Source organism: Musa acuminata, chromosome BXJ1-11, assembly GCF_036884655.1.
Source record: "Musa acuminata AAA Group cultivar baxijiao chromosome BXJ1-11, Cavendish_Baxijiao_AAA, whole genome shotgun sequence".
Taxonomy (NCBI): Eukaryota; Viridiplantae; Streptophyta; class Magnoliopsida; order Zingiberales; family Musaceae; genus Musa; species Musa acuminata.
This window is the reverse complement of record NC_088337.1, coordinates 24,233,312-24,248,111: the sequence shown is the minus strand read 5'-3', so window position 1 is coordinate 24,248,111 and position 14,800 is coordinate 24,233,312. Positions and strand designations below refer to the sequence as shown.

Genomic DNA, 14,800 nt, shown 5'->3' with positions numbered 1-14,800 from the left:
CACCTCATACGAAGAATTGATGATGACCCTCCGAGTCATAGATGTGGTCAATCAAGCCAATTAGATATAAGTTGCCTTGCAAGGAATATGTCTTTCAGTAAGATTTGTAAAAGCTAACAGGAAAAATGAATTGAATAAGATAGAGGCGAAATTCACTCGAACAATATGCTTAGCTAACTTAGCAATTAAGATATTTAAGAGTAAGGAGTAGACCTTCTTAACTATATGAGAGACCAAGGCCTCTCGAAGATAGTATACAATTTTCTTCTCATCTTTCTATGGCTCGATGATAATTGAAAGATTCTATCTTAACTACATTATTTCCCTTAGGTTAGCATTGGGAAGATCTACAAATATGGAGATCAATGAAAGGGGTAGGTCGTTATATGCAAAGCTCCTTTACTAATTATCACCTTGTCTTCTTTTGGACCATATTAGCCTTGTATGTTTTAGACTCAGGGCATGAGTGACTCCTTGAAGCATAAATAGGATTTGGCATTAAGACACCTTACGTTTTACCAATGACACCCTCTTCCTTGGCTATGAGTCACTCGAAGTCGCTTTGATGGGATTTTTGTAGAGTTTCTCCATTATCTTAATAACCTTTTTCACAAATTGGGCCTTCTCCCTAACTAAGATCTTTGCCATGTAGCCCTTCCTCTTGAGAGCCCGAGGCTAAATAAGATTCATATTTGTCTCAAAGGACAAGAAGAGTGCTAGCAAAGCATTAGCAGTTGCATAGGATTCAGTAACAATAAAATTATAAATGCACGTATCAATAAAGAGATGAACTTAAGCTAGCTTGAACATGTCATCCCTCATCCATCAACTTCATGGTTAAGAAAGATGATAGAAATTCTACTTGTCAGAATATTTATCCTTTCTTTTAAAGGTTAGGTGTAGGGTCTGATCAGTCAAGATTGAAGTCGTAGTCTCGTCCCAAATGAATAAAAAAGAACAAACCCTATCATCTCTTATTGAAGCTCGGGGCTTTCTTGACCTTGAACCCTTCTCGAATCGTAAGATAATACTTATTAATCCTTTTGTTGATCCTAAAGCAGAAACTGGAAAGGTTTGATGTAGGGTTTATGTTGACATGGTAAAGCTCCCCGATGAATGCAACGAGATAGCATGACAAATTAGATGTCATTTGAAAAAGCAATATCCTCCATCATTGAAGGTACATCGAGATTAAAGGTAGAGGGATATTGAGCCCCACCTCCAATTCATCATATTATATGCAAAGATATTTACACATCGACGAATATGGTCAAATGCTCAACTAAGGCATAAATTTTCGCACTTAAGGTGAACAAAGAATCTAAGACAAGAAATATAATAACTCTTAAGAAATGCAAGAGTCTTGTTCATAGAAATCTTTGATGACCTGAAGGTCTCTCTCAGTCTTCGAAGAGGAAGATGAAGACTCACTTCCTAACCCTGAGCTTCTGGAGGTCAAGATTTCCAATCCTTTTGATCAAATAGGAGCTAATAAGTTGGGTACATGAAGAACCACTCGAAGCTAGAGGATCCGAAGACACCCGACCTAAGGAGAAAAGGGAAAGCTTTAACTTGAAATTCTCAACACGAAGGATTGGGAGGCAAAAGACCCAAAGGGCATAAGTGAATCCCTCTTATAGTGAGGCAACTATATACAAGGCAAGGAGATCTTTCAGATATTAAATGGCCTTCCAAATTTCGAACGTCATTTCACCTTTGGCTTTCCGCCTTGAATTCCTTAATCTTCATAACTTCCCACCTCTTCAAATTCACCAATAATTATCAAATCCTACAGATAAAATAAAGATATGATCTATGCTGTCAAGCTAGAGATTTGACCCATATTATATTATTAAAGGACGTGACTTGCTCCAACATGGAATATATAACATAATAAAAACATCAAAAATGCAACCAATGTACCCTTCTAGGGCATTAAATATCAGAAACACATGATGCACCCTCCTTGAGCAAAGCTTAGAAAAACGTCGATGCAGTATTCTTACACAAAGCATCATAAAGTGTTCGATGAGCCTTTTTGATAAAAGCATCAAAAAGCACCTTGAGCAAAGCATCAAAAAAACTTTAATGCATCCTCGAGTAACTCTATCGAAAAGCACTTGATAACACTCATCAAGCAAAACAGCAAGAAGCACCTATGCTCCCTCCTTCGAAAAAGCATCAAGAAACATATGCACTCCTCAAGCAAATCATCATAAAACACCTAATACACCCTTCTCAAATAAAGTACTAAAGAGTATTTGATGCACCATTCTTAAATAAAGTACCAAAAAATGCCTAATATGATATTATGGAGCAAAGTATTAAGAGGTATCAAAGTGCACCCTCCTCGTGCAAAATATCAAGACGCATCCAGATGCATCCTCTTCAAACAGAGCATCAAATAGCTTTTGATGCATCCTCCTCGAGCATAGCATCGAATAGCTTTCGATGCATCCTCAAGCAAAGCATCAAGAAGTGTCCGATGCATACTTCTTGAGCAAAGCATCAAAAAGTACATGATATGTCCTTCTCAAGCAAAGTATCAAAAAAACACCTAATGCATATTTCTTAAGAAAAGCATTGAAAAAAAAATGAAAAAAAAACATGTAATACTCTTATCCAAGAAAGCATTGAAAAATGCTCTCACTCATAAAAGCATCATTGAAAAGCACCCAATATAACCTCCCTAAGTAAAGGATCAAGTAGCTAATGCACCCCCTTTTTAACAAGACATTCAAACAAAATCTTCCCTGGAACATACACCACCAGGTGCCCCCTAGGCATAACTGTAATATCAAGCCTCTTAGAACACCGTCGCACTTCAACGCCACCCTCATCAAAATCTACCACATCAGCAAGAATCAGAATGCCCAAATATTTTTCAATTCAGGAAACATTTTCCCTCAATGCTTGCAAGAATCAGAATGCCCAAATATTTTTCAACTCAGGGAACATTTTCCCTCAATGCTTGCAAGTAGCACACCCATTTCTTAGACTCTCACTCTACACCCGACATGGGCCTTGTTGCACGAGAAAGCATGTTGACTCCAACTCGAGATTCGCGTCTCAAGAAGGGCTCTCATATTGCAACAAGATTTTGACCGTAAACCACTGTGAGCTCGAGCCGACCTTCCATCTCAGCATTCGCCACACCAACAGCTAACAAGTTGTAACCTTCAATTAAAGAGAAAGAAATTCAAAATATTTCGGATGCTTTTAATAGATAGATATATGGTTTCACCTTTCAGCATTACGGAGTGTGAAAACTCTCTCGATTCTCAATAAGAAGCTAAAGCATGATCTCAACAGGAAACTGAAAACTAATGTATGGATTAACAGAGTTAGCATACATGTCAATGAGCAAATTCGCCAAAATGCATATAGCCAAAAGGCTCTTGTTATTCCACCTCTGATGATGAATACGGAAGAAGAATAATTTTGAGAACCTCAAAAGCAGTGTCTGTGTGATATGCAGCCTTAAACGGAAAGTTTGTCCAAAACTCTAATCCACCAATCACTTGGGGAAATATGAATCTTGACCTAGCTATGGAACATTGGAGGCTTGATGAGATATGACACGGACAGTTGCCTTAGAACTACTGATAAGAAGCAGATGCAGCACCTGGTCCATATCCTCCACCTCCACGGCCAAATCCAGGCCTGCCACCAGCACCCTGTACAGTGTGGAAACGAATTTATAGTTACCACATCTCCGTATAAAAAATAAAGCATAAATTACAATACACAAACTGGGACCACAAACGAAATTTCCAGTATATTAAGGCAACTATTAAACCAAGAGAGTATTCCAAAATCCACAATCCTGTGGAACAAGTATCGCATGCTCTGCATGTCCAACCTAGACTTGCAGACAGCTATGGAGTAGTAGCGAAGAAAGTAAGAATACTTTGTAATTTCAACCACAATAGTCACAATACGAAACACAAAATTGCATATAACTTTGTAGCTGGTATAAACAAATGAAAAGCATTTTCTTATTTGCCACCAAGAACAAAGCTTCTTATACAGATTAATCTGAATTTTTCCAAAAGAATTCACATCAAGGATATGAAACTTAGCAGCAAATACAAGATTATGACATGATGGGATAGGTATTAAGTAGTCCACAACACATGGACACAGGAATTAACAATTTATAATTTATGCCCATTGATAATAATTGCTTAAATTTATATATGAAGATATGATTCATGTGATTTATAACCATCATATATTTGCCTCACTGGAAATCTAACTGATCCACAAAACACATCAAATTCAAATACAAATAATAAGAAGACATTCATAGTCTTAATAAGAGAAACTACAAGATCAGCACCTATCTCCATATTCTTCATTTAATAATCCCAATGGAACTTCTGTAAGTATCCTACAATAATATTGTATTAACATTAACAAATAAAAGTTGATGCAGATATCCTAATATGTGTTCAAGGATCTGCTACATTCATACTCAATATAGACATGGCAAGCATTTTAAAGTTTGTGCATCCTACATCAGGGGCAAAAGTTGAGCACAAGGAAAACCAAAATTAACAAAAAGGAGCGAGCTTTTTTTTTTGCAGGGGTTGGAGTAGAAACGAAAGAGAATACCTCAATCCTCCAGTATAGGCAAAATTGCATCAGTTCAATGTCATAGTTCTACCAGACAGGATTAGATATAAAATATTTCAGTTTTTATTAGATTTCATAATGATGCTAAGGATAAAAGATGATACCTACTCAAAAGATGATGACAGTTTTGTGTTGTTAGTGTGTGCCATGTGCTCATATAAAGAATTTGGAAAGGTTTACATGAGGATGCTAATCATTGTTCCCAAACAAAGGTGATGTTCTTCAACATCACAACATCAGCCATTTTCATTGGGATTGTTATGAGTAACTATTATAATAGAACCATCTCCAAGGAAAAGCCACATATGCTGAAGTGGTGAAGCCTATGTCATCTACACACCCCTTCATTATTTCATTTGCAAGACCAATATCTAGTCAACCCCTAATGAAACTGAAAGATATAGCTAATTAAACCAATAATACGCTCAAACTAGAAGAACAACAAAAAGATAGCCCGATGGGGACAAAGCACTAAGATATCCAGATACGAAAGGATCAACCATTAATAACAAAGACTGAACAAACCAAAGAAACCAAAGGAAAAAGGTTGGCAAGGAACTGTCAGGTGAAGAACAACTCCGATAAATAAATACAACTAACAATATCTCTTTTTATCAATCATGAGAAAATACAGAAAAAAAATGTGCTTCGTCTACTTATAAGCTGCAAACCAGAGAAAATTTATCCCACTCTGTTTTGCAGAAATTTCAATATACAGAACAAAGACAAGCAAATAATGCAACTATATTAAATTTTACCCGGAAAGATGGTTGGAACTCAGCAGGTGCACCACCCTTGTCCCCTAATTCACCAGGCGGCCCAGCGCGAGGGCCACCTCGGTACCCATCCCTGTCTCCAAACCTTGGCCTATCTCCTTCAAACCGGGGCGGTCCCCTGCAGAATCGTGATGATGATCAACACAAGCTACGTACTGAAAAAAAAGCAAGCCAAGCCCTTATCGAAAAAGCCGCAGTAGCACCTGGGGCGGTCGCCAGGAGGACCAGAGCCAAATGGGCGGGTCGGTGGTGGCCTTGAAGACTTCTTCAGGGTTGCAGGAACAATCTCCGATGGCAGGTTAAGAAATGTTCTCAGGTACTCAATGCCATCATTCGTAAGGTACCAGTAGTAGTGCTGCCAGGCAAAGGTCTCACGCACATACTCCCTCGATTTGAAGCTCTGCATGAGCTTGATCACCTGGAGGTTCGGAACATCGATCTCCGGGTGCTTCGCGAGGTTATAGTCCTTCTTCGCGTACAGCACCCCCTCTATCAACAAAGAAACCAAGTAAAAAATGCAACCTCTCAAATATAGGCTTCGACCCAAACAAGACGGCATGGAGAGGTTGCGAGAGAGAACAGCGTACCTTGGAAGAGGTATTTGCAGATTTCATGGCGGTTCTTATTCGGGATGATCTGAGAGAGATGAACAGGGAGGAATCAGGGGAAGAAGGAACTTGGATCGAGGCGTCAAAAACAGATATTGGCGAGGAAACTGAGAGCTTAGGGTTCTTACCATGGCTTCGGGCAACAACCGGTCTCCGCAAATGGAGGAGGGTTCTTACCAAGCGCCGCGGAGGCGGCGAGAGGGGATAAGCAAAACCCTAATCCTTGATTTCGTTAAGGCGACCACAAATGGGCTGGGTTGGGCCGATACACATAGATACATATATAATATATGTGCGCGGTAATCTGTATTTTTAATCACGCCAATAGAATTGGAGGATCTCAAATTAATTAAAAGGATTGCAATAATATGATTATTGTGAAAGTAATAAGTATAATTTAAAGTAATTTATGGACCACAGAATCGCATATTAATAATAAATATTATGTGAATATAAGCCAAAAGATAAATTCTTCATCCTTTTTAATTCCTTGAAAACTATTATCTTCTAGTACGTAATTATCTAAAACCGTATAATTATTTTTATGACACGTGATCGTAAAGAGAACTTCCAGCATCGTTCCGCGGAAGTGTAAACACCAAGATAAATAACAATGTAAAATACAAAGACTATTTATAGGGCAAAATCATGCAGTCAAATTCTATTTTTGATTGTTTTTCCTTGGAAAAAAAATTCTATTTTTGATGTAGCCAAACATTTCCATCTTTGAATGTTTCGACTTTTCACCATTGTCCAACAAAAACTTAATATCACATTCCATTGTTTTGACAATTGGTGGATGGGGGAGTAGTTAATTACAAGAAGGATCAAATCTTCAAAAACACTGTGCTTAGCAATTAAGAAACATTATTGCAAATTTTTTTTTTTTTACTTCTGTGGTGCAATCGAAATAATTCTCATTTTTGCAACAATCAGGAAAGGCGTTTCTTAATCGAATTAGGATTGTTGCTACAATTATAATAATATGATGGGATATTTTTGACGAATTCAATAGGGAAAGTATTCGTGGTATAAATACGAGTTATCAATCATATACATGATATGACAAGCTCATTCTGTCTAATATTGTGTCGTCATTTTGTCTAATATTGCAGGTTCAAAATACATAATTATAGGCCAAAAAAAGGCTACGGGCACTATTCACGCTGTTAGAGAAATCAAATTCCTTGCACTGCTAGAGAGAGATATCAAATACGTGGAATGCCTAGAGCCATTATCGAAGACATAAAGCGGGCAAGAAGTCTCAAATGGGCACTGGCTTAGCAGATTAAAGACATTTGAGAACTTACCTCTAAAATGAATGTAATTAATTTTAATTACACAACTAAACAGTCAACTTTTTGGCTCAAATTGGCTTCTTACGGTAGGAGATCTCAAAAAATCTCCTGCTAGGGAACTGATGCTAAATTGTTTTGTTTTCAGTTTTATATCGAACTACCTAGTGAATATTTAATGAAATAGTTCTACCTTTTTTCTCAAAAAAAAATCTATTTTTGAAAATAAATTGCAATTAAGCTACAGCCACTCGAATCAAGCAGTTAAGTTACAGAAGTTGCAACCAGGAATCCATTATAACATCAAGGACTAGCAGTCTTGTGTGTTCCTAGGAACAAAAAAAGCAGATCTTTATCCACTTAGAAGAGCTTCATTAGAGCATATGATAAAACCGGAAAACTAAATACTTATTAAAGACCCAGCCGAAGAAAAAATACAAAATGAATGACAAATATAGACTGTCAGCACTCACATATGGATCAACAAGAGCATTAATTCTTCACTTGGGTGATAATACAACCACATCCATGTAGTACTACTTAGCAGAAAGATTACAGGGGCAGGATATTCTGTAGTTACTAGAAGGAATAATGATAATAGTGATACAACCGTACCTATGTATCCAAACAGGAGTTTACACCATGGATTGTGATTGCTGTGATGGAATCAGTCCTTTCGGGCAATTTTACAACAATGTACAGCATTGGTTGGTTTTCCTAGCCTGCTTGTAAAACATCTGTTCATGAGGAAACAGATGGATCCAAAAACAGTCAGTGCAATACAAGTAACATTCTGTTCTTGAATTTGAAACAGGTGCGTAAAATGGAAAAATCCCAACCAACTTTGCAGAAATAGCTTTAGTAAACAACATGAATAAAACATTATGCAAATGTAAATGTTCTTAAAAAGACCAGCATACTCTCAAATCTTGCTTAATAATGTGGATAGCATTAACTTGGTTAAACAAAAAAGAGAACAAAGCACTGGAAAACTCCATAGGCTGGGAATACACCCTAAAATAACTTGTGCTGTTTTTCAACATGGAGAATGAAGGTACCTTTTGAGGTAAGCTGGTTTAGAACAGCAAATCTTGCTTTTATTATTCTGTTTGGGAGCAAATGATATCAACAAATATTTGTGTATAGATTACCTATATGTTTGATAGTAACAATGCACTTTGTTTTTTGGCATCAATAACAACAGATCCTCAAATCCTAATGCATGTGAATGATTACCTGTGATGCTGCACTTAGATCTGAACTCTTCTCGACTAGGCTATCCAACTTCTCTCCTCGTGCAAGCACACTATCGATAGTCTTATGCTGCATCGATTTCAAGTATATGAGGGTTAACTGGTCAGTATAGGGCCTATACACTATTAATAAGTTTCCTATAAGCTTCCTGCAAGCAGTTAAAACAGGGGACAATGTCCATTCTCTCCTCTTCTATAATAATATCATTTGTTACTGAGTTTAACATTCATGAGATGCAAGAATATAAATGGATTAAATTTTACATGGAGAGCCACAATGAGCACAGTTCAGTACGTACATAAATATACCCAGGATCATGATTTCATATTCTCATTTCATTTTAATTGCTGGTGCCTGCAGTTCCAATATATGAATCACAAAAACCATATTACTATAGATTATTATAATAATAATATGCTCAATGGAGGTCATCCTAACTGACAGTAACCATGCGGACCTGAACAAAGGATAATTAAAATCTGTAAATTTGATGCAAACAGTAGACTCAATTTTAGAGTATCGGTGATGAAGTGCAAATAAGAAACTAATTAACGTGTTTGTCCTCAGATCACCTATTGGACAATAAAATCTAAACTTCCATCTCCTTTTGGTCTGATCAAGTATAAAAAACTTGAGTACACAAACAAAAAATAGAAGTTGGAAGGAATGTCTAAGGTAGTCTTGCAAGTGAAATCCAAATGAAAATAAAAAGAGCCAAAGGGACATAATTGGAAATAGCAAACTGTTGTCTTCAGATCCATTATTAAAGAATAAAAACTTCTTTGCATGCTTGTGCGGCTAGTTGGATATGAAAACTTTTACAAATCAAACATGCAATACCTAGTTATTATTCAAAGCCATTTTTTAACAGACAGCACCAGCAAAGAAAAACTTAAAATGAGAAACTCTGGTCTTTTATCTATGCTTCAATCAAGCAAACTCCATGACATGAAAAAGAAAAGAATAAGAATTCACAAATGAAGGCAACTTAAATTTATCATAAGGATTACATAAACAAGTACTCCTCCCTAATAACATCAGCACGGTTCATATCTAAAAGGAGAATCCAGCAGATAGCTGTGCCAGTCAGAGTTTAAACAGACATACCGGAAGGCACAAACTTGCACTTTCCAAACATGATGTCATCTCTATACAGCAGAATTATAAAAGCTCCTTAATCTCTAGTCAACAATTCTCTCTCTTTGTTTTCATTTGTAAATAGATGTTTGGACAAATAAAGATAAAAAATGAATAATCCTTCTTGGTCAATATAGCTTCTGTTTTTGTCAGAAAAAGTAAAATGCTAAGCAATATACAAGGATCATGATTCAAATCTTCGGCAGCATCTAAGCTTGTGCACTAATATACTTACTAGAAGTATCTTAGTTTCATCCAGGTCCCTCTGAATTTTCAACAACTTGTCAGCCTCTGCAGGATCCTAATAAAAATGTAAAAGAAAGTTTATCATAGAAGCTTGCAAATATTAGTTTACAATGTAAAGATTATGTGGCACTAAAATGGAAAAGAATGAAATTGTTGGACCAAAAGCTAACAGTTATTTCAGAAATGTAACTGCTGTGCTAGTTACTTCAGCATTTTTAGAACAATAGTAATAGAAAAGAAAAAAAGAGAACAAGCTTATAGTTTACAAAGCAAAAATACTTCATTGTGAACAGAAGTAAAAGAAGAAGATTTATTGTGTAAGACTTACGGTAAGATTGATGTACAACCAAATACTGGCCATAGCTGAATATTACAATTAAAGAAAAACACAGACCTGAAATTTAGTGAAGGCTTCGGTTAGAAACGGCCATGGTTGATTAGAATCTGTCTGTTGAACACTCCAAGAATCCCCAAAAGTCTTCTGATATTCATCTAGTACCTTCATACATTTACAATTATGTAAGACTTATGTGAGGTGAAAAGCTGCATTAAAAAGTTAATTAAAATGATCATCTTACCCTCCAGAACCAACCTAAGTCAAGGTGAACCCTGAAACCTAAATGTTAGTACAAGACTAATTACTTATAACTAACGCCAGAACTTGTTATGAGGAAATAATATCTTAAATGTATTGGTCAAAATCGACTTGATCGTTGTCAAGTGCATACCAATTCTTTTTCATTAATATATTGCACATGCCCTAAATAATATACTGAAGTATTTTTTTTCACTAGATCATTCTTCCTTCTACTCTACTCCATGGCTTCAACAAGACCATTGCTTTTTCACAAAAATATTTAAACAAAGGTAACGATCATTAATTCTTCTTTTACCTTTTCCTTCCATGGCCATTGCCCAAAGCTTCAACCAACTCATCACTTCAAGCTATCACATAAAATTCATGCTCGGAGGTGCACACTACAAATATCCCACATGCCCTTTTAACAAAAAGGTGTACAAAAAAGAAGCATGAAGAACCAAAAACAACCATCTTTCAGATCAGCATTCAATTAAGTTGGTCACCTGGGTTTAATGGCAGCCGTCTAAACCCACGTGCATGTTCTTGTCCAGTATGTACTTTGTGGCGTTTTTCCATGCTTCCAACACAATGGATACATAAATAATGGAACTTGAATAAAGAAAAAATTGGACGGGAATAATTTGTCACAGTAAACGCTTATAACAATCAATGGGGCACATTATAAAAAAACAGAAGATTTTTTTTTCCAAAAAGAAAGTCTTTTAGAAGAGATGCTGAAGTACACAAGGATAAAATTTAGAAAAATAAAATTACTCTGATAGAGGATGAAATATAATTTACAGGTACGTAGTATCAGAGATGAAGCAAATCCAAGAAGTATTTGTACTGGGAGCAGGACAGTTTTCGGAGTAAACGTTTGTGAAGAACGAGAACGTAGCAGAATCCAGCAGAAAAACAAAACCGCACAGTATGCAACAAGGAGACGATTGACCACCTTGTTTAAGAGAGAAAATGCACTTCGGACTGGATAATGATCGTCCATAAATGCCAAAGCACAAAGACCATTCCGATTGTAAGAGTGTACCTTGTACTCTGCGAAAGGTTAGAAGAAATCAGAAACAATTTATTAAAACATTCGATCACAAAATCAAAATAAAAACATAAAAAGATTATCTATAAAGATCATCTTCACAGCGGTAACAACTGCCGTCTCACGAAAATTCAAAAGAAAACCTTACAGAGTTCAGCAAATTAAACGGTACGTGTCCTACGCTTCAATCGCTCGGAAGATATAATTGGAACCCTAAATATCGTCTAATAGAAGAAATGATATTGGTGAATTCTATCCAAGAGAAGAAACACCATAATTTTCTGACTGATTGAAATAAACATCTAAACGTGTTGCGCTGCAAAATGCCCAAATCGGACGAAACGAAGCACACAGAAAACTGGGCCGTATCAAAGAAAGCTACGACAGGACGAAGGGAGATGAAGCTAGATATCTGGGAGGAAACCTTCGTGCTGAACGGACTGGCGCTGGCCCGGGGGCGTGCGCTTGGCGACGGTGCGAGCGACGAAGAGGATGAACTCCTTGGCGGCCGTCCTCTGGAAGTAGCCGAAGTGGCTGACGTCGGAGGCGTTAGCGAGGACCACCGGATCCGACGGCCCTGAGGATGAGGAGCAGTCGCCGGCGGTTCTCAGAAGGAGGAGGGCGGTGATCTTCATCTTCGATCCGCCTATCCTCACAGGGAAACCCTAAAATGGGGCGAACAGCAGTCGCCGACTGTCCCCAAGAGATCGCATTATCTTTGCTTGTCGTCGATGATGCTGAAGCGAATGAGAACAATAGAGGCGGAGGCACTTAAGACGAAGATCGAATAGGTACGAGCTTTAATTAAGCAATTATTTAATCAAATAATTATTTAATGAAATTGCTACGTGGCAACTCATTTGACTAATTAGTCCTACATGGCTTGATTACGGAATTTTTTTATCATATTTTTTACTTTGAAATGTGCCAAACTCATCGCTGCTGTCGCCACGCTGTCTGCAGCCGTCGGCAGTACGCCTCCCTCCTCCGGCACCGCCACCTGCTCCATTCTACTGCTGCCGCTACCGCCATTATCGCCGCCATGGTCGCAGCGACTAGATTGTTCTGTTTGCGCCATCGTTGCCCTCCGCCGCTCTTAGAGCCGCTGCCCACGCAGCGGTGTACGTGGACATCATCTCTGCAGCTTCCGCCTCGTTCGGTATCACCCCGAAACTTCGTCCATGTCATGTCGAGCGATTTCACCCAACTTCATCACTCGCGGCTTCGGCGTCGTCCATGGCCTGAGTCATTATCCGTGACATCCCGAGTCAGTCGCAATGTTCTCGTCGGCCGCAATTTGAAGACGGCTGTCGCGATGTCCCCGCACAGTGCAACGTCAAGGTTGACTGCAAGTCTCCGTCCACCGGATCTTCAAGTCGGCCGCAACGACTTCGGCCACCACAACTTCAAGACGACGACGACGTCTCCGCTTGGTGCAATGTCAAGTAGGCTTCAACGCCTCTGCGTGCTGCAACATGTCTGCGACATGTTCCAAGTGACCAGTCTCCTTATGCTGCTTCCTCAATATTGTTGCTACTATGCTACTCTATATAGCTACTCCTCTTAACTTATCCTATAAGATCAATCTCACTTATGCATATTTTAACCAAATACTGGTATTAATTTACATTCCAAGAACATAACCATTAATCACTCACTTTCTCTTGTGACTCAACCAATTTGCATACGTTCCTACTAAGCCTTTTTTTTTTTTCTATTTTGGTCCAAGATTGATGCAATCACTACTATTAGGAATGAGTATATAAAGAAAAATAATACTAAAGAGGATTATCTTGATCATGGTAATATACTATAATGATTCTCTATCATAATATTGTTTTATATTTATTCCAAACTGACAAAATCATATAAATTTTCTTATTTTGTAATGTACTATAGTGTCTATATCTACCCTCCCACCGCGTAGACTTACCCTCTGTTGTATCTCTCACCCTCTTGTGCACATCATCCTCCTCCACCTCTCCGCCTGTGTCTTTGTCTCGTTTAATAGACATCTCTCTTTCTTTCGTCTCTCTCTTCCATGCAACGATCAGATCTGACCGAAGTCTACTATGGGCCGGCGGTGCCCTCGAGCAACGCTTACGGCAGCGCTCGCCGTTGCTCCAGCTGCTTCTGCTGCAGCCGCGGCCCGGGCAGCCTCTCGGCTTTCCTTGGCCTCACCATCCTCATCCTCGCCTTCATCGTCTTCGTGTCCGTCCTCATGTTCGCCTTCATTCCTCCCGGCGTCGATGTCTACGTCAACGAGGCCTCCCTCGCCGAGTTCAACTACAGCAGCGACAGCCGCAACCTGAAGTTCAGGCTCAGCCTCGCCATGAGCATCCGCAACCCCACCGAGCGGATCAGCATCTACTTCGACAACGTGGAGGCGCTGGCGAGCTACGATGGCTGCCTTTTCGACTTCGTCGTTTTCTCCGCCTTCGACCTGGGTCACAAAAGCACGGCGAATCTCTCCCCGACGTTCCAGGGCGCACAGATCCTGCTGGGGGACTCGGCGGCGACGACGTACGCGAGGGAGAAGGGCGAGGGCTACTACTCCATCGACGTGAATGTGCGGGCGAAGCTGAGGCTCAAGGGGTGGGTCTATAAGCTCCGTTACAACCGGCCAAGTATCGCCTGCAGGTTGAAGCTTCCGGTGCCGGGGAGCTCCGGCACCTTCAAGGCCACGGAGTGCCCCGTGTACTACTTTTAATTTGACGTGCAGTAGTACATTGGTATACTAGAAATGATCTCTTAACATAGTCAGTCATACTGATTTCAAGCTGAGTTATACCCATAAATGAGACTAATTCATCCATTATAGATTGATTCAACCGATTCAATCATTACAGACCAAAAATATATGGATAAAAGTATTTTGCAGATTTTTAGATCCTTTGCGATAAAACTTCAAAAGAACAGACACCTTCAAAATAATCATTATTCAATATTTGTAACAGTAAAAATATGATTGTCTGTCATTCAATAATAATAATAATAATAATAAGGGCAAATTTCTTAGGAAAATCCATTGTTTGTTTCTTTTTTCTCCTTAGAGAGCCTCTATATATATATATTTTTCAGGTGGACTCTTAGAGCCTCTATTTTGTTTAAGTCAACATTAGATCGGTACTAAATAAATATTAGTCGATAAAAAATAATAATTAGAAATTAATGTTAAAATGAAAGCCAAGTATTATAAAAATAAAAATTATGAT

At 38.5% G+C, this 14,800-nt stretch overlaps 3 protein-coding genes across 4 annotated transcripts; 1 reads left to right on the top strand and 2 right to left on the bottom strand.

Moving 5' to 3' along the window:
* Positions 1-2,870: 2,870 nt before the first annotated feature.
* LOC135597326 (small ribosomal subunit protein eS10z-like) lies at positions 2,871-6,261 on the bottom strand. Its single transcript, XM_065090122.1, has 6 exons — positions 6,151-6,261; positions 6,002-6,050; positions 5,618-5,903; positions 5,397-5,532; positions 3,626-3,677; positions 2,871-3,177 (listed from the first exon to the last, which is right to left on the bottom strand). Exons 1-6 carry the CDS (start codon positions 6,151-6,153, stop codon positions 3,083-3,085), a joined length of 621 nt encoding a protein of 206 aa, XP_064946194.1. The 5' UTR covers positions 6,154-6,261; the 3' UTR covers positions 2,871-3,082.
* Positions 6,262-7,793: 1,532 nt separating this feature from the next.
* Positions 7,794-12,333, bottom strand: LOC135597325 (VAMP-like protein YKT61). 2 transcript variants are annotated; one of them, XM_065090120.1, is made up of 7 exons: positions 12,010-12,333; positions 11,490-11,587; positions 10,349-10,453; positions 9,944-10,009; positions 8,554-8,640; positions 8,376-8,422; positions 7,794-8,054 (listed from the first exon to the last, which is right to left on the bottom strand). In XM_065090120.1, the coding sequence occupies exons 1-7, from the start codon at positions 12,218-12,220 to the stop codon at positions 7,985-7,987; spliced, it is 684 nt and encodes a 227-aa protein (XP_064946192.1). In that variant the 5' UTR covers positions 12,221-12,333; the 3' UTR covers positions 7,794-7,984. The 2 variants fall into 2 exon arrangements, with proteins under 2 accessions (XP_064946192.1, XP_064946193.1); XM_065090121.1 differs by lacking the exon at positions 8,376-8,422.
* A 567-nt stretch (positions 12,334-12,900) lies between these two features.
* LOC135596454 (NDR1/HIN1-like protein 10) lies at positions 12,901-14,295 on the top strand. Its single transcript, XM_065088499.1, has 2 exons — positions 12,901-13,030; positions 13,640-14,295. Exons 1-2 carry the CDS (start codon positions 12,901-12,903, stop codon positions 14,293-14,295), a joined length of 786 nt encoding a protein of 261 aa, XP_064944571.1.
* Positions 14,296-14,800: the final 505 nt, after the last annotated feature.

Excerpts from the sequence above, each read along its gene's own strand:
- LOC135597326 (XM_065090122.1), bottom strand. Across the intron at positions 5,904-6,001 it reads CTGCAAATACCTCTTCCAAG|AGGGGGTGCTGTACGCGAAG; the intron begins GTACGCTGTTCT and ends CTTTGTTGATAG. Across the intron at positions 5,533-5,617 it reads CCTCCTGGCGACCGCCCCAG|GGGACCGCCCCGGTTTGAAG; the intron begins GTGCTACTGCGG and ends ACGATTCTGCAG.
- LOC135596454 (XM_065088499.1), top strand. The coding sequence starts at position 12,901 with ATGTCCCCGCACAGTGCAACGTCAAGGTTGACTGCAAGTCTCCGTCCA. Across the intron at positions 13,031-13,639 it reads TCCGCTTGGTGCAATGTCAA|ATCTGACCGAAGTCTACTAT; the intron begins GTAGGCTTCAAC and ends TGCAACGATCAG.
- LOC135597325 (XM_065090120.1), bottom strand. The coding sequence starts at position 12,220 with ATGAAGATCACCGCCCTCCTCCTTCTGAGAACCGCCGGCGACTGCTCC. Across the intron at positions 10,454-11,489 it reads CATTTTCTCTCTTAAACAAG|GTACTAGATGAATATCAGAA; the intron begins GTGGTCAATCGT and ends AAATGTATGAAG. Across the intron at positions 8,423-8,553 it reads ATCTAAGTGCAGCATCACAG|AATAATAAAAGCAAGATTTG; the intron begins GTAATCATTCAC and ends GCTCCCAAACAG.